The sequence below is a fragment of the Gymnoscopelus microlampas genome (genome assembly GCF_963454915.1).
Source record: "Gymnoscopelus microlampas genome assembly, chromosome: 3".
In the NCBI taxonomy this organism is placed as follows: Eukaryota; Metazoa; Chordata; class Actinopteri; order Myctophiformes; family Myctophidae; genus Gymnoscopelus; species Gymnoscopelus microlampas.
Genome location: NC_139940.1, coordinates 57,922,145 through 57,949,509, shown reverse-complemented (window position 1 = coordinate 57,949,509; position 27,365 = coordinate 57,922,145). Strand labels below are relative to the sequence as shown.

At 41.1% G+C, this 27,365-nt stretch overlaps 1 protein-coding gene across 1 annotated transcript; it reads left to right on the top strand.

The window, feature by feature from the left end:
• Positions 1-3,859: 3,859 nt before the first annotated feature.
• LOC311041944 (polyunsaturated fatty acid lipoxygenase ALOX15B-like) lies at positions 3,860-26,991 on the top strand (the record flags this gene model as incomplete). Its single annotated transcript, XM_084052425.1, has 14 exons — positions 3,860-4,015; positions 4,105-4,300; positions 11,159-11,240; positions 11,524-11,646; positions 13,782-13,876; positions 15,031-15,197; positions 16,007-16,150; positions 18,432-18,635; positions 19,382-19,468; positions 19,701-19,870; positions 20,830-20,951; positions 22,976-23,076; positions 24,043-24,213; positions 26,812-26,991. The coding sequence occupies exons 4-14, from the start codon at positions 11,558-11,560 to the stop codon at positions 26,989-26,991; spliced, it is 1,530 nt and encodes a 509-aa protein (XP_083908551.1). The 5' UTR covers positions 3,860-4,015; positions 4,105-4,300; positions 11,159-11,240; positions 11,524-11,557.
• Positions 26,992-27,365: the final 374 nt, after the last annotated feature.

Below are 27,365 nucleotides of genomic sequence, written 5' to 3'. Positions count from 1 at the left end.
TCAGGTGCAGATCAAGTTCTACCAGTCCTACCATAACAATCGTAGCTTCGATCGTGGTTTCTTTCCATTACGGTGATATATTGATGAGAAATCTTCTATCATGATGAGGAAGTCTTACACCTTGCATAGTTGTGATGTAAGATATGTGGAACAATGGAAAAAGAAATTAAGGTCAGAGTCAAAACCATCATACTGTACGTACATGATGAGTGATTAGATAAGGATAAAGGGCATGACAGGATTGAAAGAATGCAGTGTCACAACTAGGTTCATGCAAGGGCTCCTAACTTTGATCAGAGGTGAGCAAATGTATAAGCTGGAGGTCTGATGGTGATTGTGGACCGCAGGCTGTGGATCAAGGGTTTCCACTGCTTATGATTGTGGAGTGTTATTACAGTGAAATATTGTTATTTTTGGACACTTGAAACACTTTCTCTCAATGGTGAAAATATTTTTCAACAAGCTTTACTTCATTCCAATTCTGCCCTCCTTTTCTTTTGTAGCAAATGGATCCTTCTGAATAGATCTATTTTCGATCTTTTCATAGTTAATGGGAACTATGCATGAAAACTGAATTCACCCACTTCTTTACTTCTGTAAACCTGTGATGCAGGGACGCAGGGGCAATATGCCCTTGCAATGTTTGTACAACAAACATTGAAGCTTTCTTGCCAAACAAAACACTAGTTTAGTTGTAGAACTTGATCTCCTCCTGTCCTTAAGTAACACTGCATGTGTACAGTGCATCATTGCTGTCGGGCAGAAACCTTGTAACTCAGTTCAACTTGTAATTGAGAGAGAGGGGTAGATAGATATATGGTAGAGAGAGAGAGAGAGAGAGAGAGAGAGAGAGAGAGAGAGAGAGAGAGAGAGAGAGAGAGAGAGAGAGAGAGAGAGAGAGAGGGAGATACAAGCAAATACAAGTAGTAGCAATAACAATAGATTAATTAATGAATGGAGAGAGCGCGCAGAAAAACAAGAAGGAACACTGTTGAATCAGAAGGTGCGAGGAGGAGTGACACGTTCCTGGTCCCTCCCAGAGCACTGTATAAAAGCGAACTGTACTCACGTCACTTGCGTGTTTGCAGATACATGCACCCAACTGATAATTACACCTTGTTACATTAGCACTGCACCTTTTTCCAGTTCTTTATCACTCATACAATCTGTTCCTGTTTTTATAGTTAACTAAATAATAATCTACTTTATCATGCAGAAGGGTATCAGTGAGATCTGGGGAAAAATTTCGGAGCCGTTCAAACCAAGGTAAGACTGCTGCCGATCATCAGATCAGTGTTTCTGAAATGTGTGTGTGTGTGTGTGTGTGTGTGCGTGCGTGCGTGCGTGCGTGCGTGCGTGCGTGCGTGCGTGTTAATACCGGCAATTATAAAAGTGTCTTCTAAATCCTAACAGCTTTCTGAAAAAAAAAAAAAGTATGTTGCTATATCAGCGGTTCTCAAACTGTTTCATATCAAGGACCCCCAAGATGGCTGCAGACCCCCTCCATCGCAAACTATTTAGTTCCAGGGACCAGAAGCAATTAAAGATTTGAGTTAAAAATGTTGGTTTTAATATTCAAAGATGTGCACACATTTTCAGGATTTTTCAAAAATAGCAGATCTACAAGCTCATAGCAGGCACAAAGGGACATGCTATGAGCTTGTATATCTGCTATTTTTGAATAGCCAAAGTATAAAATCAAACATCTTATACTTTCAGTCAAACATTTGGCCCTTAGACCCTATGTGGTCCAAGGACCACATAGGGGTCCCGGACCCCCTGTTGAAGACCCATGTTCTATAACCAGGTGTTGATGGCTGTGTACTGGGATCAGTGTGGGTTGGTTCATATCATAACCAGGTGTTGTGTTGTCAGGCTATACTGGGATCAGTGTGGTCAAATCAAAACGCTAAATTTGCATGGAATAAAAGTAGTTATCATTGACTAGAACTAGACAAAAATGTAAACCGTTTTTGTTGACTAAAACTAAACTAAATACGTAATGTTTTGTTGGACTAAGATAAAGACTAAAATCAGGGGGCATCACCATCAGGGGCGGACTGGCCATTTGGCGTACCGGGCAAATGCCCGGTGGGCCGCTGGGCCCAAAAAATATATATATATTACGGTCATTTCCGGGTCACGCAGCCCAATTATTAGTTACGTTAATGTTTGGGCTGGGATGCCTCAGTGCGGCTGAGGCCCCCTATAATGATTCAAATACTGCAACATACAGTAACATCTGAAAGAATAAGCTATCTCCTCCCCCCCATGGCTGCGGCAGGTGAGCTGTGTGTGTGTGTGTGTGTGTGTGTGTGTGTGTGTGTGTGTGTGTGTGTGTGTGTGTGTGTGTGTGTGTGTGTGTGTGTGTGTGTGTGTGTGTGTGTGTGTGTGTGTGTCTATATAGGGCTGTCACGATAACAAATTTTAAGTTGACTATTAAGAGTCACACCAATAATTGCAATTAACAATTTAATTGTGTTAGAACATATGAATAAAAAAACATTTCGGTTTGCCTTTTAGGCTTTGTTATAAAAAAAAATGCACAGGGAAGATATATGACCGAAATATACAAAGAAATTACTGTACAAAAAAAGGTATTTTTTTATAATGTATGAACATTTTCCAACATGGAAACAATTATGACAAAATAACTGCGCTAATAATTGCAAACCACCCTGTTCCACCGTTCGTCCCCTGTCACCCCATCGGTCGGGCGGGTGGTCAGGCAGGCGGGCAGTCTGGGGGGCGGGGTTGGCATTCAACCCGTACCGTATTGCTGGGAGGCAATGTTGGCAACCCTAGTCCCAGACCCCCTGTTGAAGACTGTCAAGGCAATATGTAATATTGTTAATCTAAAAGAACTCTATAATCTGTTTATATTTTAGAGACGTGAGCATTTGTGTGAATTTAAGTAACGCAAACAATGTGTATTGAGACTATCTGTGATCCTATGTTCTCACCGTCTTCTCGTGTCGTGTGTTAATGAAGAAGGTGTCAAATCTAACTTGAACAAAGAGCTCATGACTATGAAAGTATCCATTGAAGCTAGATCAATGCCTTGAAAGAATTTGTAATACATCACACCCTGTGGGTGTGTGTTGTGGAAGGCCTACTTAAAGGAGAATTTTGGACTAAAGTTTTATTACCTTTTCTATGATGTTATGATATCTTAGGATGAATGGTACAGTAGGAACATTTCATAACTCCACCCCTGGTCCGCCACAGCTTAAAACGTGCACGGATAGGCCTTAGGTTTTTATATATATATATATATATATATATATATATATATATATATATATATATATATATATATATATATATTATATATATATATATTTCAATCTCGTCTAGCGAGACTTAGGTCTTTTTTTTTTTTTTGTTGTTGCATAGTGTTCTGTCACTATGAACATCAGATCTCACCAAAAAAAAAGGAAAAAAAGCTATTAAAATATGTGATCTAACCTAAGGCCTATCCGCGTACATTTTAAGCTCTGGTGGACCAGGGGTGGAGTTATGACATTTTTCTACTGTACCATTCATCCTAAGATATCATAACATCATAGAAAAGGTAAGAAAACTTTAGTCCAAAATTCTCCTTTAAGGGAGGGTCTGTCCTGACATGAGCTGAGCCAAACTGGATGTTCCATTGCAATATGTTGTGTATGTTTGCTCCTTTTACTCAAGTAAAATCTCTCATACTTGGAATTCTGAATTGCTGTCTTTGCCTCATTATGTATTTATGTTTTTGAGCACCCAGTACAATTTCCTCTTTGACAAGACCCGTGGTGGTGTGATATATATGGAGTGACATTAGATTGGTAATTCTAATGCTCTCCTTCTGCTCCCCAGTGTGAACATGTTGGCATACAAAGTGAAAGTGTACACTGGTAGCCTCTCTCTGGCGTCCACCTTGGACAGTGTTTACATCAAACTGGTGGGAAAGAAGGGTGAGAGCGGGCAAACCCAGCTCACCAGCTTCAAGGGACCTCTCGACTTCCTCCGAGACACTGTAAGTCTGACTTATGTCTGAATTAAGCAAGGGAGAATCAACGGGGAGTCTGTCATTTTTGGGAAATATTTCTCAATGTGTGTTTTCAGAGCTCTAGCTTCTCAGTGGATTCTCCTGTGACCCTTGGTGAGCTGGTGCTGATCGAGCTGGATAAGAAGGGCCTCGTGAAGGATGACTGGTTCCTCTCCAAGATTGAAATCACGTCTCCAGAAGGAGTCGTTTACCACTTCCCCATCTACCAGTGGATCGCCGATAGAAAGACACACCTGTTCAGATAGGGCAAAGGTTAGTGAGGTTGTTGTGAAAATGAGGTATTATTTGTTCAACGTCAACTTGAACTTTATTTTCACATCACAGGTTTCAATGTGAAAAACAGTGGGTGGAATTATCGATTGTACAAACATAAGGTTAAAATAGCAGCTGATATTATAAGTTGCAGCAATAGATCAGTAACAAATATAAACATAGATCTTTGGGCATATAGGGCGCTATTCAGTGGTCGCCCCTAAACACTAAACCCTACCCTAAACCTGTTAAATACGGATAAGGGAGCTGCGCTGTCCCAAAACGTTATTCTGCACCTGCTATACCCGTCACCCATTATGCCGACACCGTTACTTGCGCGCGGAGGCGTGCCCGTGGGCGTGTTGTTGCTATATCCCCAACGTTGCTATTCTGCACACACACATGGGTACGGCTTTGGGAGGGGGCACAGCAGATTCTAAAACCACCCGCAAAGGGCACACAGACACTGCAATGGCTTTGTGGAGACAGGACGCAAAGCGCGCACCTCTCTCTACTAGGCTATTATTGTCAACAAATCTCTGTGATTCTTTTACTATAGTAACTCATTTTACTATAATCAGCAGAAGGGAGGGTGTCAATTCCTTGTGTCAATTGTATATATATAAGATGATAGTCTATTTAAAGAAGACAATTTGTGCATCTGCAATGCAATGCTTCACTTTACACGTCAGTTTTATTCATCGATTATGCAGGAAATAATGAACTGATTACAAAAATATAAACTTCTCTCTAATCAGTAATATGTAGGTGATATTTATGTCTATCAAATGTGGTTTTACTGAAGAGCAAGCTTAGACTTAGAATTGAAACATCTGCCCCATGTTAAATCGCCTCAGTGCGGCCACAGAGCGCATGTTGGAACGTGAGCCGTGTTGCCAGCCTTGGCGAGAAATAAGCAACCAGGTCTATGAAATTATTATAGTTTGTTTGCCATCCTGCATCAATATGTCCGTACACGGACAAACATGTCCGTGGCAAGACATGTCTATGTCCATGGCACATTTTTTATTTTGATAGATATAGCCTATATTTCTTCATTATAATGTAGAAACATATAAAAATGTGTTTAATAACTTTGGTGACTCGTAAAGTTACATGCTGATTACATGAGTTGCAGGAGATTTTTAGTAGGCCTATTGCACATGGTACCATGTACACAAAATTGACAACAAGACAGCTAAACAAATGATTGCTAATAGCTGCCTCAATTCTGTGAAAATAGCAAAATGTGCTTTAAAAAAGGTAATATTGCCAGAATCACATACAGATGTGCCACTTCAAAACTTCACACGTTACTGTTCTTTCCCTGAAAGTGGCCTGAAAATGCATTTTTTTCCTCCCTTTTCTGCCCTTAAAATGCACTGTTTTGCCCCTGAAAAGAAGTTGTCACTACACACCCCCGTTTTTCCCTTCAACAGACATCCATATACATGAGAACAAAAGAATGTGTGTTGAACAAGGTGTCAGACTCATTATGAGGCGAAAGGTGATTTGACCAGTTGCTCAAATTAATTTGCATCATAAAAGCAGTGATCATCAAAATAATTCAGCATTTTAAATGCCCTTCTTTGTCCCTCTTATTGCCCTGGGAATCCCCTGAAAATGTACTGTCTTGGCGATGGCAGGACATGTGAAGTTTTGAAGTGGCACATCTGTAGGCCTAGCCGGTTACATGTCATTGTTCTGTGTTCCCGTGAGCTTGTAGATCAGTAATTGTCTCCGCCAGGCCGAAAGCCATGGCGAGAGAGTATGTTTTGCACCCTGTCCGTCCGTCCGTCCGTCCGTACGTCCGCCCGTGGGTCCTGTCTCAATTCATAACCTCTGCCCCAATGTTTTCACATGGGCCTGTTATAGCGCCACCAGGAGGCCAATTTGTGCAAAACCCTTTTTTTGATAGTACTCCTACAGATTTTATCCAAACGTCATGCAAATCGGTACACAGTAGGCTATCTCTATAGTCATGTGATCAACACAAATCTGTCCGATTTCCAGATTCCATCCTCATTGGCTAAGGTTGGCTTCCAAAGTTTGTAGGATTGGTCCGTTTTGAACATAATACCTCAAATCATGAACGCAGCTTGCCATTTCCGTGAAATTGCACACGCACATTCCCACTAGGCCGAGGACAAAATTCCACCCTTTTCACATAGGCCTGTTATAGCGCCACCAGCAGGTCTAATTTAGCAAAACACATTTTTGGAACAAAATGCCTCAAATCATGAATTTAGCATCCGATTGCCATGAAAGCCCTAAGAGGAAATGGCACCCTTTTCACATTGGCCTATTATAGCACCACCAGGAGGCCACAATAACGTACCTGACCTGGCGGAGACCTGTACTCATGTACCTGTACCCACAAGGATGTCAGGGTTAAATTGGTAGCTATACTTTCGAAAACGTGGAGACTGGGAAGTTATCCACTGTATACTGGCAGGTGGCAGTCCTGAGACAGGCATTAAATGTGTCATGGTCCAAGTATATTCCATATATTCCGTTTGGGATTTCAATAATTGGGTCTTATCAGTACAGACAATGCTTCCATCTTACATTGCAGGAGCAAAAGGGCCATACTTGAGGACAGGAAGAGATTAAGTTCTACCAGCTAAACTATTTTTTTTGTATGTCAACTTTAATAGTTGTGGTTTCCATTAAGGTGAACAGGTACCTATGTTGATGAGAAAGTCTAAGGTGTGCCGAATGGAACGATGCAAAAATGATTTGAGAGTCAAAACAGATAATTATATACAGTACACCATGAGTGATTAATGAAGGGCATGACAGGATGGAAAGGAATGCAGTGTCACAATCGTTTGTGCAAAGGTGCCTAACTTTGATCAGAGGTACGGAGGAGGTCTGATGGTGAGGCTGTGGATCAAGGGTTTACATGGATTGTGATTGTGGAGTGTTACTATGGTTATTATTAGCATTATTGGACACAAACAAAAAACAGACAACATTCAAAGAAAAAAAAATAATAATAACAGACAACAAAACAAATACACAACGTAAAATCTCCAAAAACATGTATGTATATAGAAAACAGTCCATGATCTATAAACGCTACATCGAGTTAGGCACAGGTCATTGAAAGCAATTGTACATGTCAGTGAGGTGATAAGCAGGCACACACCAAGGGTTCATCATATATCAGATTGGATACTTCCATATATGCAGGTTACAGACTCATTCAGGTTCCGTTGGGGGATCGAGTGCAAGATTATCAACGTGCGATAGAAAAGGCTGCCATGCCTTATCGAATTTTGAGATAGAGCCACGCAATGTGTATTTAATTTTTTCTAATTTTAAAAAGTATAGTATATCACAAATCCAGCGGGAATGGGAGGGTGAATATGTTTTCTTCCAATGGGTCAAAATAAGACGTCTCGCCAACAAAGTCACAAAAGCAACAAAGTCTGATTGATATTTGGGCAGAGAAATGGTCTCAGGGAGAACGCCAAAAAGGGAGATAATAGGGGATGGATCTATGGGCCTCTGTAAAACATCAGAAATAGTATCAAATATAGATGACCAATAAGAGTGTAAGGAAGGACAGGTCCAAAACATATGAAAAAGATTGGCTGGAGCCTGGTGGCATCTATCGCACGTTGGGTCAACATCAGCATAAATCCTGGCTAACCTGACCTTGGTCCAGTACACTCGGTGAAAGAATTTATTATTGGACAATTTGAAACTCTTTCTCTCAACTGACATAAATTAACTTTACTTCCAGTTCTGCCGTCCTTTGCCTCGGTGCTCCTTCTCAACAGATGACATGCCTACTGTTTTTGCTCTTTTCCTGCACCATTTTTCACTGTGGTCACTCACATCACCGTTGACTAGCTTGTAGGATAAATTATTATAACACCAAACAACCACCGGCAAGAGAAGAGCGCACAGAAAGAGAGAGGGGGGAGAGAGAGAGAGAGAGAGAGAGAGAGAGAGAGAGAGAGAGAGAGAGAGAGAGAGAGAGAGAGAGAGAGAGAGAAAAACATGTCGTCGAATTTCAATAGCAATACAAATTAATAACTGCAAACAGCAAACACTATCAAGATCATACAAAAGTAGAGAGAAGCTGTGATCTCACCGCTCTGATGGACAATACATAATCCTTTTGCAAACAATATCCATGTTCTCTTCGTGTGTGAACAATGATCCAAATGGGAAGTTTATTTCAGCAGATAGAATGTGACAGTTTGACATCGTTTGAGCCTTTTGGTGCGCAGCTACTCTTTAAGTTAATTGCCTTCACCTGTTGCGCTGCTGCGCACAACAGGGCAGATCTTCGCCATGCCAGGATGACCTACCCAGGCCCATGAAATTCATAGGCAGTCATAGTTGCCAATTAGAATGAAATCTGCTCAAACTGACTCATACACTAATACAGATCCATATATAGGCTAGATATTGTTACTGTCGGTTAGAAAAAAGCCAATCTACAAGCTATAATTATTAATAATGAATAAATACTATATTTTAAATAGTGAAAAATCAACTAAAGTCATTAATAGTGCAAGTTCAAGGATTGAACGGATGTTTTGACATTTTCAGGTAATCTTGTTGTCTTGTTGGCCTCATATGATGCAATCATGTACGGGTACAACATACAATACCACAAATCTCCTGCAACATATTAATGAGAATGTCACACTTTATGAGTCACCAAAATTATTCAAACACATTATTTTAAGTTTCAATTGTGTATTTTAGAATATGTTTTTACATTGAAATGACATGTTGATGACCCCTGGTTCAGAAGGAGCTATTTGCTACCAAGGCAAAGGAGGGCAGAACTGGACAAGTAAAGCTTGTTGTCGTTAGTTGAGAGACAGTGTTTCAAAGTGTCCAATAATGACAATAACAATAACACTCCACAATCAAAATCCATGGTAACCCTCCATCCACAGCCTAGGACCTCCTCCAACCTAAAAGTTAGCTCACGTCTGATCAAAGTTAGGTGCCTTCGCATTAAACTATTGTGACATTGCATTACTTTAGAATCCTGTCATGCCCTTCATTAATCAATCATCATGTACATCATGTTTTTGTCTCTCAAGTTTCCTTGTTCCAGTGTTCCATTGGCATTTTATCCTTGACGTTTCCGTGACATGTAATAACATGTAATTATTATGTCAAACAAATCAAGTGTAGCTTGTAGTGTGTGTCTTTTTCCATTGTTACATGTGCATGTTTTGGACTTTCTCATCAACAGAGAATACCTGATCACCTTAATGGAATCCACTAGCTACCGTACCTTGCCAATCAAATGGTTTAGCTGGGTGAACTCGATCTCCTTCTGTCCTGAAGTAACACTGTCTTTTGAAAAGCCAGCAATCTCTATATTAGCCATAATGGTATAATACGCACCCACTCACCTGTGCCGCTAAGTGGCCCTTTTGAGGTTGAAGCACTGTCTGTACTGATGAGATTATCAATTATATATCACAAGCTGCCATGGTGATGACCCCTGCCCATATAGCGTCACACTGTTACAGAGTAGGCTACATACAAAACATAACTTTAATACACTTATCCGTGCATAAAATGAATACAGAAGTTAACAGCCCAGTTATTCAACAAGAGCTTTATTATACAGAGAGAATCATACAAACATTGATGTGATAATAAAAACGTAGAACGTACAATAGGCCTACTGTAATGCAACTTAGCATCAGGTTTTATTTTATAAATAAAACGATCTGCCTGATTAAACAGTTATATAATAGCGTAACATCATTATCACCCATTAGTTTTATGACACGTCCATAGCTTCACATGTACGACAAGGCATTGGAAAATACATTAATATACACCCCCTGGTAAATAAATAGTAAAACTCCAGTTTTACCCAGTCACAAACTACATATCTCAGATGGATTTATAGAGTAATGTATTTACTAAATCACCATGACCTTTAACTACAAAATAGTTGTATTGTCATGTTAAATAACTGTACAGATTATAGAATATAATAGTAGCCTAACTGTCTGGCTTGGCCAGTTAGCCTGCCTAATAAACAATGTCCCAATATGCAGTTGTACACAATTATAACATCCCATCCCATATGGATTTAAAACATTATTAATCCACTGTATTCAGCAACACACCGACATCCGAGTAGGCTATGAAAAAGATTGTTTATCACTTCCTTGAGACCGGAGATAACGCCACGGTAGTGTGTCTGCTGTCTGGGTCCACTCTCTGATGTTCTGGTGTGGTGGTGCCTAATTAGCATCCAATCCAAATTGGTTCCAAGTCCAGCCTCAGATATCCAGATTCCAGAACCAGTCAATGTAAATGTATGTCCAAACTGACTAGCGACCGCAGCGAACAAATTATGCTACTTATGTTAAATACACTAATTGTGTAATTCCCGGTTACGTCAAAACTATCACTTAACAAAATGGTATTCCGTTTTTGATGATAATATATAGCACATTGGTTGGCTATTCAAAAATAGCAGATATGCAAGCCCATAGCACGTCACGTCTTTGTGCCGCATTATGAGCTTGTAGATCTGTTATTTTTGAAAAAAAAGATTATGTGCAAAAATGTCAAAAACGTATTTCAATACAGTATATCTTTATACTTTTATAGCGAATATTTTTAACTCAAATCTTTGCTTCTGCATGGGGTCCTTGGAACAAAATATTTTGAGATGGGGGCCGACAGCCAAATACTTATCGTTTGGGGGGTCCTTGACATGAAAACGGTTGAGAACCACTGAAACAGAAGTTTTTCAGAAATTTAGGAGACATTTTTAGAATTGGCCTCAGGTCTTAATGGGTTAAAGTTCTAAACCTGTTACCAACACTACATTTCCTTTTTTTCCCCTTTCAGCTTTGTTACCCTTTGAGGACAAACTACCTTCGGCCAAAAAATGCAGAGAAGAAGAACTGGAGCAGAGAAAGCAGGTCTATCAGTGAGTCTGATGTTATGTGACATACTGGTTCTCAATGTTGGGTCTGTGGACCTCCAGGGGTCCAAATGGACGCTTACAGGTCTCTGTACACTCTCAGAGTAATGAATACAGATTCAAAAGACGTATCAAATAGCGGTTCATATGGCCTGGCTACACATGTCAAACAGGGGTGTCTTGGAAATCAAAAATGAAGAATCACTGATATAAGACTATATATAGCTTCAAGTTTGTCTGGTCAAATTACCCAAGGTGTTCCAAGCCAGTTGACTCTCTCCCTCCATAGGTGGCATGTATATATAGACGGCATTCCTCACTGCATGAAATGTGATGATCCTCTACATATGCCATTAGAAGTCCGTTTCTCCTTCACCAAGGAGACACAGTTTCTCTTCACTGCAGCTAAGAGGTGAATAATTTACTATTGACTATTGTATGAGAGGACATTGTTTACACTGCGTTACAAGTATTGTATATGGATTTTTTTCATGTTAAAGGGATATTTCACTTTCAAATATGTTTGGGGTCATTTTAACATCTACTTCGGCTTTTGTGAGAACCCCGGACAGTTTTTAAGTTGCTTGATTCAGTATTTTGATATTTGATATTCATTTTTATCAGACACGCCCCCTTCCTACACAAACTGTAACTTCAAACTCCATTTTAACCATGATAGATTCATCGAAAACACCGATCCTTGGTTGTGGTGACTCATACTGCCCTCCTAATATGTACTGTAGGGCCATGTTTTTTTCGACGACTTTTTTCATTCATTGTATTTATAGTTTTATTGTATTATTTAAAAAAGAAATACATTTATAAAAAAAACTAAATGATAAATAAATGAAAAAAATATTGAAAAAAAACACGGTCCCTCACATATTAGGAGGGCAATATGAGTCACCAGAACCAATAGTCCAGGCAAACTAGCAAATGTGGGACCTCAACATCAAAGTAATTGAAGTTTTTTCTTCATTCATTAAAATCTACATCATTAAAATAGTCTACGTCATTAGAATACAAAGTCGAATAGGAGGCTGGCCAGACTGCTAAGCGAAGTGAGAAAAACAAATCAGCTGAACGTAGTGAATTAGGCTGGATCCCAGGCTAGTTATAACTAGCTTTTCATACAAGTAGCCTAATTGTGAAATAATGTTTTTCTCCATACATTACACAATATCATTTTATATGGCTTTTTAACAATATTGCTGGACATCTTTGATTGATGCCAATTAAACATACTTCCGCAGGATAGGATTTCTTAGGACTTTTAGTATGTTGTTCTGGACACCTCATTGAAATACTGTATGGTGAAAACATTCTGTTACAATTACTTTGATGTGAAATGCTGCTAGAATATCTGGTAATAACACCCTATAGTTATGTTATATTGGTTACAAAATGGCTAACATATCTTTTTTGATATTTTATCTGAATTCTTCACCTCAAAATGTAATTGGAAGTAAATTGAAATCTCAGACAATAGACAATGTTACTCACCATCATTTTATATGGCTTTTTGACAATAATTGGTGGCCATTGTTCTGTTGTTCTGGTGACTTCATAGAAATGCTCTGTGAATAAGTATGTTTTGTTATCATCATTTTATGATTTTTTTTGACAATAATTGCTGGCCTTTTTGGATTGATACCAATTAAACACATTACCAAAACTACAGTAGGATGTCTTAGGACTTTTAGTATGTTGTACTGGTGACTTCATAGAAATGGTCTGCGAAGAAAAAAAAAACTGTTACAATTACTTTGATGTGAACCGCTAGTTTGCCCTGGACTACAAGGACGGGTGTTTTTGATGAATCTTTCATGGTTAAAATGGAGTTTTAAGTTAGTATGGGTTTGTATAGGAAGATGGGGGGTGTCTGATAAAATGAATATCAAATACCATAAAAACAAAAAATACCATAAAACGTTCTCACAAAAGCCTGAGTAGATGTTAACATTTCGCCAAACGTGTTTGATAGTGAAATATCCCTTTAATATAAAGTATATATTGAAAGAAATGCTGAATGCCATTTACATCTAAATATTAAATATAAATGTAAATGCAAATAACGTATACAAAATAGCCTATACAAATATGCTATTTGACACTAGTGTTGAATTGAAGAATGTAATGTGTGAATGGTATGTGGATCTGACCACATAATATCCCGCCTGTGTGTGTGTGTGTGTGTGTGTGTGTGTGTGTGTGTGTGTGTGTGTGTGTGTGTGTGTGTGTGTGTCTGTCTGTCTGTCTGTCTGTCTGTCTGTCTGTCTGTCTGTCTGTCTGTCTGTCTGTCTGTCTGTCTGTCTGTCTGTCTGTCTGTCTGTCTGTCTGTCTGTCTGTCTGTCTGTGATGGTTAATCTCTCAAACTAGGGACCCATTGAAAAGTTCACATCTTGGCACTTGAAGGCCTAGCCAGTTGACACAGAAGTAGTTATCAGTTTAATGTTGAATGCATTTGTAATGTTCTCTTATGTTTTTGTTTTGTTTTGAAGCAGTCCTCTTCTCTATTTTAAACTTTGTGCTTGTTTCACTCCCCAGTCTGTCGGAGCTGGAACTGAAAGCTCTGATCAACCGCAAGGACAACTGGAACAACATTGACGCCATTGCCAATGTCAAAACAACTAAAATTGCAGGTTGGCTATTCCAGTGGTTCTCAAAGTGTGGTCTGGGGACCCCCAGGGGTCATTGGGGGGGTTCCAGGGGGTCACTAACAATAGGTTAACCACTTAAACCCCATATGGTTGAGTAGAGTCCCTCAAGGCTCTATACGAGTGCATTTTCTCTTTTCTGTTATTCTGGGGAAAGCTTTCACTGAATAGCTGATCGACAAGAGCTTGTCTATCGATCTGCTATTTCCCCCACGATACGGATGCTAGGGTTTAAATGGTTATAGCATCAAAATCAGTTTAACCACTTTAACCCTACTAGATTTTCAGGCTGCTACATGGCCTTCATACCTAGTCCTATGTTGCGCCATTTGAAGTGTTAAACACTGCTATAACGCTGCTGCCAAGCAGCGATCCGCTTGCTGCACCCAGGTCCACTGTCATACCTGTGCGACCTTGTGTTCGGGAGGTAGGGGTCTACGACCACTTCCTGGTAAAACTGGAAGTGAACAGATCCACTTTCGGGTTACACCACTGCACTCCACACCCCTCAGAGAGTGTGTGGGTTTCTAGTTTCTAGGCAATCCGACAAACCGGAAATAGGACGGCAAACTAAAAAATGACCACTTCCGTGGTCATTTTTGAGGAAATTGGAAGGACCACCCACCAAGTTTCGGTATTTAGCATAATGGGAACTGGAGTTATGGTTGTTTAAACCCCAGGAACACAGAGGGGGTCGGGGCATCAGCAATTACAACCTGTCCTAGACCTTGGCCGTCTAAGAGCACCTATCAAATTTGGGGCATTTAGCTGGGAACTGGATTATGGCTGTTTAAAGCCCAACCAATAGGAATAGGAATACAGAGGGGGTGGGGCTTCAGCAATTACAGCCTGTCCTTATTGGCCATCTAATAATCATAGTTATGATGGTTCAGTGTTAAACCAATTTTATTTATTATGCATGGTTTACATTCATTTAAGTTTATAGTTAGGCTGGTAAAATGGAATAGATACGTGTTTAGCATTTAAAATGTTGTATTTGCACAGTGATAATGACACATAGACATGGTGAAGAAAACAAAAAAGTCAACTTTGTTCTAAACAATGCAAAATGAATGCTGCTTGGCTGAACAGTAAACTAAACAGAAAGCAGAGTAAACAGAGTTCCATCTCTCTTCCAGACTACGTGCAGAGCCAATGGACAGAGGATGCTTTCTTCGGCTACCAGTACCTTAATGGTGTCAACCCCATATTGATCCGCCGCTGTTCAGCCCTGCCAGACAACTTCCCTGTCACCGATGACATGCTGAGCCTCCAGGGTGGGCGGAGCTTAAAAAAGGAAATGAAGGTGCTTTGTTTTGGGTTTTTTTGTTCTTAAATAGTGAAGTGATTCTTTATTCTTTGAGACACAAATACAGGTATTTGGGAGTATGGCCGAATCCACCGTTGTCTTTTAGATGCAAACAACCCAGGTATCAGCATTGAGTTAAGATGGATAGTGTAATACTATTGCATCTATTACATAGAGTACCGAAGTCTGACATAATTTACATCCTACCTGGGCCCATTCTGAATTCCAGATAAGTCTGATAAGAACTGTGTTCCAAAAATAAACAAATGACCCCGGCGGTTTGACTGTTATGGATATGGATGGCAAAACATATCCCTCATAATATGGGGTTGTAGTATAAAAAAGTTTGAGAACCCCTTTTGTTCATATATAGCTTAATGAAATGAACTCGTCAAAGGCACCACTCACTTCACACTGGGTGTGATTCTTTTTTTGCCACTGAAAACAAAATAGTCGTAAAAGTCGTCTTTGGCAGTCTGAGCCTTTGGGAAAAAAAGTCGTAAAAGTCGTCCTTGGCAGTGAAAGGGTATAATTGTATACTTCAAAAGATGTACGAAAATAGCAAGAAGAAATCGATCTACAACTGCGTATCGTGACACGTGAGCTTGTAGATCAGCGATTTTGGCTTTGGAAAATTTGTGAACATTCTTCAACATATTTATTTTTAATGGAAACAATTCCAACGATTATGCAAAAATAATTGCAATTAGCTCAACTAATGGCAATCAGGTGATTATGTAATACTTGTGACAGGGCAGAATGAGTGCAATGTGAAGCAATACTAACATTGTTAATGTTTCCAACAGAATGGCAACATCTTCCTGTGTGACTACAAGGATTTGGATGGAGTGGAAGCAAACATCATCAACGAAAAGCAGCAACACCTGATGGCTCCACTGATGCTGCTGCACTCAACACCTGACCACAAACTGATGCCCATCGCCATTCAGGTAAGAACTAATCTGACTCCGCCAGATGGAAGAAGCTTGCTTCACACTTTTCTCACAACCTACTTCCATCTGGGACCTCGGTATCCCAACAGCTGCAAAATGGCGGTCCCTTTTTTTAAGCTACTTGGCAGGTGATTGGATGGAACCGTCTGTCTATCACCGTCTAGGCGTGCTAACTCCAACTAATCATATTGACGTGTCTACATGACGTAAAGTAGCTGCGCAACTATAGTAGTTGTGTTGTTGTTCGTGGTAGTGGCCATGATGAATAGTGACATGGAACAGACGCTTCTCTATGGCGTCACACCCGGTCTCACAAAGATCCGGCCCGTAGCTGCAGCTGATTGGTTCGACTGGCCGCGGGTCGGTGTAAACTCCAATCTGAGTGATCCGCATTCAAGTGTTTTTCAAAGGAGTTTAGGTGCAAGCCCCGCCCTTTCATTTCCCTTCCGCCTACGTCATTTGCTGTGTGAGAACCACGCCCGCCTGGTCGAAACACCAAAGAAACAGGACGCCCCGTTTGGTCGAAACACCAAAGAAACAAGGTGTCGAATTCTAATAGAGCAAAACACCTTTCCCACCCATTGACTCAGTGGCGTGTTGTTAAACATTGGACACTCAAACCAAACTCTCCATGATCGAATTCCACCACGACAGTCTTTTACCGAACACCGCGGATTATAATTTTTTCCCCGATAAGTATAGATATGGACCATGACGGAGGCAACGTTCGGCACGGCAACTCGCTCGCTTTAGCTCACTCGTGGTGCCTCTCATGGCTCAAGTTCGCTTGAGCCTATACTCAGTGCCGTCCGAGTTATGTACCGATAGGGACAGAATAGTAAATCATGTTTTGGGAAGAGCGTTTGTGTGTGTGTGTGTGCGTGTGCGTACATTTCGGCCATTTGTAAATAGCAGATCTACAAGCTCACAATGGTTGCGATGCAATAACTTGTGAGCTTGGAGATCTGCTATTTTCAAAAGATTTAATATACATTTGGAAAATTGTGAAATAGGACATTGTGCATACTGAGTACTTTTATCTTAGTACTTTAAAAAAAATACTCTTTCACTACTCACCAAAACAAAGACGGTTTTATGGAGTTGAAAGCCAACTCTACTCTAAGTCTAAAATATACTTTTTGGCCAAAATGTTAAATATTTCACCGGAAAGAAAACGTTATTTAATTACTCTGCTGCGGCCTCTACAGATCCAGTCAATGTAATTTTGTAGCAGCTACAAACGTCATATGTAGCTTTATAATTTTCATGTCGCTGGCTTCCATTGAAAAATAATGGTAGACTGTATCTGTATGACGAATAAACAATCCAAAAAAGTGTCAGCAAAAACTGTAACATCAAACTATAATTTCGTGATGCCTCATTCATGAAGGATGATGCTTGTATGTGTGGTATAAAAAAAAAAGAAGAAGAAGAAAGAAGAAAGAAAGATTTAAATAAAAAAAATAAAATAATAAACAGTAACAACCTTGTTTTGACAATAATTATGTAACTTCATCACCGCATAATATTTGTGTTCTGTGTGGAGATACTCACAAACAGCAGTTTAAATTAATGTGAATTAATATCACAAAATAAACAGGAGCTTTTACTCCTCACAAAGTAGCAGCCCTGCATGTCACAGATGCCAGTAAATTGAGTATGGCTTGTGTATCAAGGTTTGAGCCGAATGCAATTTAATTCAATTCAATAGAGGCTATGCTCGTGTGGGGTCATCCCTATGTTCCCCGGGTTCTATGTTCCCCACGGTCCCATGCTCGTGACATCATTGTACCCTGAAGTTATGCGGGAACGCTTACTGAGTGGCAAAAAACTACTTCTGGCCTTCACAGCCCATACATCCAAACAGAAAAGTCCTATCTGATTGTATCAAACGATGTTATACTCACCAACATTGCAGCTGTACGGAAAGCTTGAATTATCCTCTTTCTATCTGCAAAGTTTATGTTTCTCAAAAATCCACCGTAGAGATGTTATGAGCTACTTTCTGTCAATACAAAATAAAGCTCGTTTTCAATAACGCGACGTGTTGCTGCCTCCTACATTATGTGCAATGTAGAAACAGGTGGTACGCAGGACCGTTGAGTGATTTCCAACGAGCGCTTCCTAACTCCAATGCTCGATTCTGCTCAATGTTTTGCCACTCATTCTAGATGAGGGGGGCGTGTCCCGTTGGAAACGTGACATTGTGCATACTCTCTATTTCATCTAATTTAATTTAGTAGTAAATTCTGACAGTGCCTCATGTTGTTCCTTACAGTTGAAGCAGACGCCATCAGAGGACAATCCTATCTTCTTGCCCACTGACTCCCAGCATGACTGGCTGATGGCCAAGATCTATGTAAGAAGTGCCCACTTCAGTGAACACGAGCTCAACGCTCACCTGCTGCGCACTCACCTGATGGCAGAGACCTTTGCTCTGTCACTGCTAAGGAATGTCCCCATGGTCCATCCTCTGTACAAGGTACAGCTATCAGAATTCAATCAAATGTTTTTCTTGTGCAGCGACACAACCAGGTAATACTATCAAATCCAGTTGAGATTATGACCACATTGACTTATGTCATATTCACATATTAGCAATACAATTATAATGGGTATAACATTAACTAGATGATACAGTTATCATGACTTAAGAACTCATTTCGAGGGGCACAGTGGCGCAGTCGGTAGCGCTGTCGCCTCACATCTAGACGGTCCTGGGTTCGATTCCCGCCGGGGACGCTGTGGGCGCTGGGGGCGTGTCTTCTCCTCCGCGTCACCAGAGCCCATACCCTAGGTGGGGTTGGCGAAAGGGCCTACTCTGTCTGGAGTTTGCATGTTCTCCCCGTGTCTCCCAGGGTAGTTAATACCCTCACAAAAACATGTAGTAATCCTGGTCACTATACTGTCTCCCCCTGGTCAGCCGGGTTGCCTGATGGAGGGGAAGGGAACTGGTTGGAATAACGTGTTCCTTCCACACGCTACGTCCAACCAGGGAAACTCTCCCCTGTCAGGTGACAAGAAGGTCAGTTGGCTCTCATGCATTTAAGGAGGCATGAGCTCGGCCCTGGCCTCCCTAGGCTGGTGGGGGGAGTGTAGTGCCCAGGATCACTTAGCAAATTGGCACCGGGTGAAAAAAGGCTTACAAAATCGAGGGATAAAAAATATGAAATAAAAAAGAACTAATTTACAATATTGTCAATTTCTCTTTTTCCTCCTCCTCCTCAGCTCCTGATTCCTCACACCCGCTACACTCTGCAGATCAACAGCCTGGCCCGTGGATACCTAATCTCTGAGAATGGATTTTTTAATCAGGTAGGAAACACTGACATTTGTAGATTTGGCCTGCAGTTCTTAATGTGGTAAACCCTACTATACTTTGCTAAGAGGGGTCCCCCAGGGGTCTATATTTGGTCCCATCCTCTTTTCCCCATCTTCCCTCTACAGCCTATTGTAGATCTATCATCAAGTTGTTGGGAACTTGTAGATCTGCTAAGTTTGCCAAATGTTCGAATGCTGTCCTATTTTCCTATTATGTGTCTTCCAGTTTACGGCTTCAGGTGGAGACGCTATGAAGACAATCCTGCAGAGAGCCACGTCCTCATTGACCTACAGCTCTCTGTGTATACCTGATGACATCAAGGAGCGTGGCATGGACTCTGTGCCAGGATTCTACTACAGGGATGATGGGCTCAAACTGTGGGCCATCATTCACAGGTAGGAACATCTGATGATTCTGCTTTACTATAAATGTTTTATGTCCCATGAATATCAAGCCACTCTGGAGAGCCCCCTGAGTGAGAAGTTGTCAAATGTTAAAGGTAGGGTATAAGTGATTTTTATTTGTTAAAATAAGGGTAAACAGCTCTACAGTATATATATATAGTGTTTGTTCAGTAACAGGAGTCTCCATGTCTCTCCAGCTCTTTAATCAACAGAAAATGCATTTTCAGGTCGGAATACCAATTATGAGAGAGATCTCATACAGGATACAGAATAAACAAGTGGATATGGAAGTGATGGCACAAAGAAATGAACAGACAAAATTGAAAGTGGAACACAACTAAATTTAGGCTGATACATGGGTACTATCTATTGATTGGCTGAAAATGGCAACCCACCCTGAAAATGTATTTTCTGTTTAGTTTATCACTTACCCTACCTTTAACTCTAATCTAACTAAACGGGAGGCAATTCTAATTGGCTCCAAATACAAATAGGCAAGACCTCTGATTTGAAGGTTAAGCTTTTATTGATTGAATACTTTATTAACAAGATTATTAACAGTACAGTCAAAGGTCATGCTTAAAGGATAACAAAAGAGGGGCTTCTTTCCAATGTGGTCCATTGTACTTAATGCATCAGTAATCCTCCGACGCGACGCGTGAGGTGTGTGTGTGTGTGTGTGGGGGGGGACGCCGTAATGGGACATGATGTCACGGAGTAAACAAGCTAATAAAATCAGCAGTAATTACTTTGCCTGTGGGACTCACCCAATCAGAATCAAGCAATGGGACTATATAACAGTACGTTTGTGTTGTGTTAAAAGATATTACAAGACTGATGCTGAGGTCATTGTTGTGTTGTGTTGTGTTGTGTTGTGTTGTGTTGTGTTGTGTTGTGTTGTGTTGTGTTGTGTTGTGTTGTGTTGTGTTGTGTTGTGTTGTGTTGTTCAGGTTTGTTGAGGGGATCCTCGGCTACTATTACAAGACTGATGGTGAGGTCCAAAAAGACAGTGAGCTGCAGAATTGGATTCAGGACATCTTTGAGCATGGATTCCTTTCCCAAGCAAGCACAGGTACACTTAGGGGGCCCTTAGTGCACACAAAGAGTTTTCTGAGCTGCCAGCGCCTGTCTACCATGCATTTCTATGAGCAGTGCAGAGCTCCTCTTCCCAGCACCTGAGCATTGCACTTCAACACTCTCACCGTTTTTGGCGCCCTAGTCACTGCCCTTTTGATGTTCCTGGTTGTGTCTGACAAGATCATTTTTACCCGGTCATTTTTAATCTAAGTGTTTTTATCCCGAGATTGGTTAACCAATATTTCACCCAGTGCCAATTGCCTAAACTTGTATTCCTGGGCGCTACTCTCCCTCTGCCAGCCTGGGGAGAGCCCCGTACTGAGTTCATGCTTCCTTCAATGAGGCGTTAGTAGACTGTGTCTTATCACCCGACAGAGGGGAGTTTCCCCGGTAGGACGTAACGTGTGGAAGGAATGAACATAGTGCAGAAGCTTTCCAAAATGCTATTAGGCAAAAACAAGTCCAATCACAACTGGATCATTTCCTAGAAAAAACCTTTGAAGAAAACAGTGAAAGTGTAAACAGGGCAGTAGAAGGCCTCAATCATATATTTGAACTAACAGCCTCACTAGCAAACCTAAAAGTATCAAACAGGAAAGCCAGAAAAAATGTTGAGAATGACAAATGGTACGATAATGACTGCAATAATCTCAGGAAAAAATTAAGGAAACTATCAAACCAAAAACACAGAGACCCAGACAACCACAACACACGTCTCCAATATGGGGAAACACTGAAACAATACAAAAATACAGTAAGAGAAAAAAGAGATCAACATGTTAGAAACCAACTGCAAGATATCGAAGATTCCATACAGACAAACAGCTTCTGGGAAAACTGGAACAGACTTAATAAGCTAAAACAGGACGAACTACCCATCCAAAATGGAGATTTTCTAGCCTCTTTGTCAGTCAGCCGTAAAAGACTACCAGAATCCACTAGATTCCCAAATCAACTACAAGACAAAATAAAAACACTTAAAACCAAGAAGGCCTGTGGGGCAGACGGTATTCTAAATGAAATGATAAAATTCACCAACCTCAAATTCCAAATGGCCATACTAAAACTCCTAAATATCGTGCTCAGCTCTGGGATCTTCCCCAGCACATGGAATCAAGGGCTGATAACGCCACTCCACAAAAGTGGAGACAAATATGACCCAAATAACTACCGCGGGATCTGTGTAAACAGCAACCTCGGAAAGATCCTCTGCATGATCCTCAACCACAGAATTCTAAACTTCCTCACAGAAAGCAATGTCCTGAGCAAATCACAAATTGGCTTTCTACCAAAATATCGCACAACAGACCACATTTACACTCTAAACACCCTAATTGACAACCAAATAAACAAAAACATTTGTCGACTTCAAAAAAGCATTCGATTCAATTTGGCATGAGGGTCTGATGTACAAACTGTTGGAAAGTGGCATAGGGGGGAAAACCTATGACATCATAAAATCAATGTACACAAACAACAAATGCGCAGTTAAAATAGTTAAAACACTTTCTGTCAGGGGGTAATTTGCATAGGGTTGCTGGGATGTACACACACACACACACACACACACACACACACACACACACACACACACACACACACACACACACACACACACACACACACACACACACACTACTCTGTCTGTAACCAGCAGAACAGAATGATCAAAATGAATGACTGAGATAAAAGGTCTGTCTATAAAGGCCAGTCTTGGGATAAAAGCCTAGACCTGGACTGATGTCTGCATAGTGTTGCGCTGACCTGTGACCTGTTTTACATGTCATTAAAAGTAATGATAAGGTTCTAGATCAGCAGTCCTACTCTGACAGTTGATAAATAAGCCCCCTGAATTTATTGTTTCAAAATATCCTTATTTTTTCATGTTCTGCACGCACGCACGCACGCACGTTTGTATTATGTTCCTGTTACCACAATGCTTCTACCATAATTATTATGTAATGATTTGATTCCTTTGACCAACAACTGTTTTCTTTCATGTTTTCTGTCCACACTCAGGAGTGCCCAACTGTTTCAGCTCAGTGAGTGAGTTGGTGAAGTTTGTCACCATGGTGATATTCACTTGCTCTGCCCAGCATTCTGCTGTCAACTCTGGACAGGTATGTCCTTTTAGATTCCCGGTCATAGAAACACTGACTGACCAAACAGACTGTTATAAAACCACTGACTGACCAGACAGACTGTCATAGAGCCACTGACTGACGTGACAGACTCTCCACATTAAGTTTGAGTTCTGCATAAAAGCTACATAATTTAGGGCCCGAGCACTGAACAGTAGTGCGAAGCCCTATTGAAACTGCAATGATTATTATTACTCTGAGAATCATGAATCGCGTTTTTGAGAGGCAATACGTGCTACAAAAGTTACGCAACTTTGCACACACATCACCTGTGTCGAAGAAGTACATATTTAAATCATCAGAAAAAGGGGCGTGGCCTAATGCCCCCCATAGCACCCCCTACAAAAGTTTGTGCTTCAAGCCCCACAATACGGTTTCACCTACATGTATGAAAATCAGTACACACCTGTATCATGTCCCGACTTATGAAAAAGTCTCCGGAGCCATAACCGAAACCAAACAGGAAGTTGGCCGTTTTGAATTTATAGTGGCGTTTTTGTTCATTTCACGCCATTTTGAAGGGTTGTACTTTAACAAACTCCTCCTAGGCAGATTGTCGTATCCGCCTCAAATTCGCTCAGAGTTCACAAAAGACGTTAACAATGACATTTTATCAAAAGCTTGGGTTTTCGTAAAACGGTGTGACTGTAGCGAAGCGTCAAACTTAGACGCCAAACAGGAAGTGAAAATAGCCGATATACAATTCCTATTGGCTGGGCTTTAAACAGCCATAACTCTGGTTATCAGCATCAAAACACCTACAAAACCTACTAGGTAAACTTAGACGGCCAATAGGGACAGGCTGAAATTGCTTCAGCCCCGCCCCCTCTCTGTACCTATTGGCTGACAGACAGACAGACATACAGACAGACAGACAGACAGACAGACAGACAGACATACAAACATGCATATGTGTAACATCTTCATCTATTTCTATTCTTATAGTTTGACTATGGTGGTTGGATGCCCAATGCTCCCGTCACGCTGCAATGTCCTCCTCCCACCACTAAGGGGAGCTCAAGTGAGAGCAGCATGTTACAAACCCTTCCTGATATCCACACTACGGTCCATGGCATGGCCACCCTGTGGCTGCTCGGCAAACAGCCCAGTGACTTTGTAAGTGTCCCTTCCTTTATTAAAAGCCATCTTACGGAGGGCACGGTGGCGCAGTCGGTCGCCTCACAGCTTGAAGGTCCTGGGTTCGATTCCCGCAAGGGGACGCTGTGGGCGCTGGGGGCGTGTCTTCTCCTCCTCGTCATCAGTGCCCATACCCTAGGTGGGGTTGGCGAAAGGGCCCACTCTGTGTGGAGTTTGCATGTTCTCCCCGTGTCTCTCAGCGGGTGGGGATGAGCCGTACCGTAGTGCATTCTTTGAGGCCAGCGATTGGCTGAGGTTTCTCCAGTCAATGTGCGAGGGATCAGATTAGCATTAGGGTGTGTCCCTGTTTGGACCATTTGCATGTCATTTACACATGACATGGTCAAAAGGTCCTGGGTTCGATCCCGGGCTTGTGCAAGGCCTACTTTACTTTAAACATAACACCAAGCAGTACATGTTGTAATCACAAACATCTTAATAGTTTGTTGTACTGTAGACCGACATGGTCTACAGTACATGGTCTGTAGACCGTGTACTGTACGACATGGTCCGATCTACAATCTACACTGTATGACATAATGCTCATACCCCATTCATTAACACAGAGATGTTATTAGACACAAAGCTATCCATGTCAACACGTCTTAATGTTCTAGGAGTCTCAACAGTTATAAGTGACTGCTGTTTGATCTAGCTGAAGAGGCAATTCATTTACCACAGTTTTGCACAACTTTAACATCCCAGATCGATCGAAATATTAATCCACTGTGCTGACTAATACACCATGACATTGGAGTACAAAAACGTTGCATTGTGAATAAGAACGTAATCACATTGTGGTTGCACTGTAATGCAACCATGTGCTATAAAGATGTAATCACAGGGCTACCTGCTTGATGTACTATAATTAAAAGTGCATTCAGGTCTATGAATTGAGTGCTAACATTTTATGTAAACATATAACAGGACAACGGTGAAACAGTAAGCACAGCGCTGCAGGGACTCGAACCCTGTTCCCAGCAGAAACCAGGAGTACCTACTACCAGTGTTTTTTTGCCATGTTCACACCATGCCCTTACTTGCATGAAAATGTATGAAAAGATATGAATAACCTGGCTTTACCCACACAGCTTTCCTTTAGTAAAGCTGTAATCACACTATACAATAGCATAGTGATTCTCAGATTTTATATAGTATAAAAATCAGCTAGCCACTATAAACCCTATATACATCATCTATTTGAAAATAGCCAATCTACAAGCTCACAACCCCTCACAGGTGGTTAAATGTCTGAAAATACCCATGAACATGAATGCAATATATCAATAGAAAAAAATCATGTGTAAACAAAAGGAAACACTGATGATAGTGAAAATCTGAAAGACACGTTTTGTTTAATGACTACTGTATATACTGTGTACAGATTAACGTGACGTTTGGACAAAATCTGTAGGAGTACTGTCAGAAAAATTGTTTTGCAAAAAGCGGCCTCCTGGTGGCGCTATAACATGCCCATGTGTTTCGCTGCGATCATGCCAACGGTCCTGGAGATTAGCTGGTCACAGACAGACGGACGGACACCCACACGGACGGACGGACAGACAGGGTGCAAAACATACTCTCTGGCGGAGACAATAATATGAATGCATATCCCCTATCACAGTGGTTCTCAAACCTTTTCATTTCAAGGACCCCTATTTGAACATTTTCTACCTCTGGGACAGCAATCTATACTTTAAAATCCTAACTCTAAGAGTGTATAAAAGGCTGTGGAAGAGATGTCCAAATCCAGGCCTTAACGCCATCAAAAACATATAAAACATAAAATCGAAATGTTATTGGGTCCTAACCAGCACCAAGGGACCATCATTGTTTGGTGGTGGGGGTCTATAATGAATTAAAAAGCATAGAGTGTTCCTGTCCATCTAAATGTAAACAAAGATGGCTGCCGTTGAGAAACTCAGAGAGAGTGAAGGGGGCGGGGACAGGCAAACAAGAGACATTTTCAGGAAGGTGGGGGCCTCTGGAGACTGGAGAGTGAATGGAGGTCTATGAGGGGGGCGACTGGAGACAAGGGGGCCCCCCCTGACGTCTGGAGACCGACTGGAGACATGGCTGGAGACTGTCTCCAGTCAAATTGCATGGCTGTAGACTCAAGCCCTGCGGGTAGTTAATACCCTCACAAAAACATGTAGTAATCCTGGTCACTATAACTCCTCCACCATGACAGCCAGGGCGCCATTTCTGTAATGGAACTCAAGGGCCTGGTGTGACTATTGTCATGGCAGACCCCTGAACAGTGTTTGTACCAAGTTTGGTGCGGGTCAGAGCAAAGGTGCGCCTTGCAAGTTACGTTTGTGAATATCTTCACCAAAAATAGCTGATGTACAAGCCCACAGCGCGTCACTTGTGAGCTATTTCCTATTGGCTATTTTGGCAGATTGTAGGATAGGGATGCTAGCGTAGGCTATACATTATGACATCACAGTCAAAATAACCCCACCAATGCAGTTATAATCGTCTGAGGGCAAATGTATGTATTGTAACTATTGTGAATACACAGACTGAAAATGTGTTTATGTACCTGTATTATAATAAATGTTTCTATTTCCTCAGGTTCCTCTTGGCGATTATCCAGATCAGCAATTCAGTGAGGAGACTCCATTGACGCTCATGGCCCAATTAAAAAAAGACCTTAAAGAGCGCAGTGCAGCTGTCCACAAGAGAAACCAGTCTCTGCAAGTCCATTACACATACATGGACCCACAGCTGATGGAGAATAGTGTGGCCGTTTGATTCACTTTATTCTGAGGAATTCCTTCACTATGGAATAACCTTTTTCATTCTAAGGGTGGACCCCCAGGTAGATGTGCATTAGGCCACAGACCCCCATTTGATACATATGTTATACTTTATGTGTGGGACCCCAATCTACACTGTGAAAATCCTCAGTGATAATTTAACTTCCATGAAATGGCATGGAATGTATGTGCAAATACAACATATTTAAAATATTGATTTGATGCTCATATTAACCTTAGGAAGTATTAAGTTGGTTTGTATTTGCACATACATTCCATAGGGCTAGACAACACATGGACAAATTACATCATCAACTTGAGAAGGGCATAGACCCGCTTCAGTAAAAGATTAACTATTTCTGAAATAAG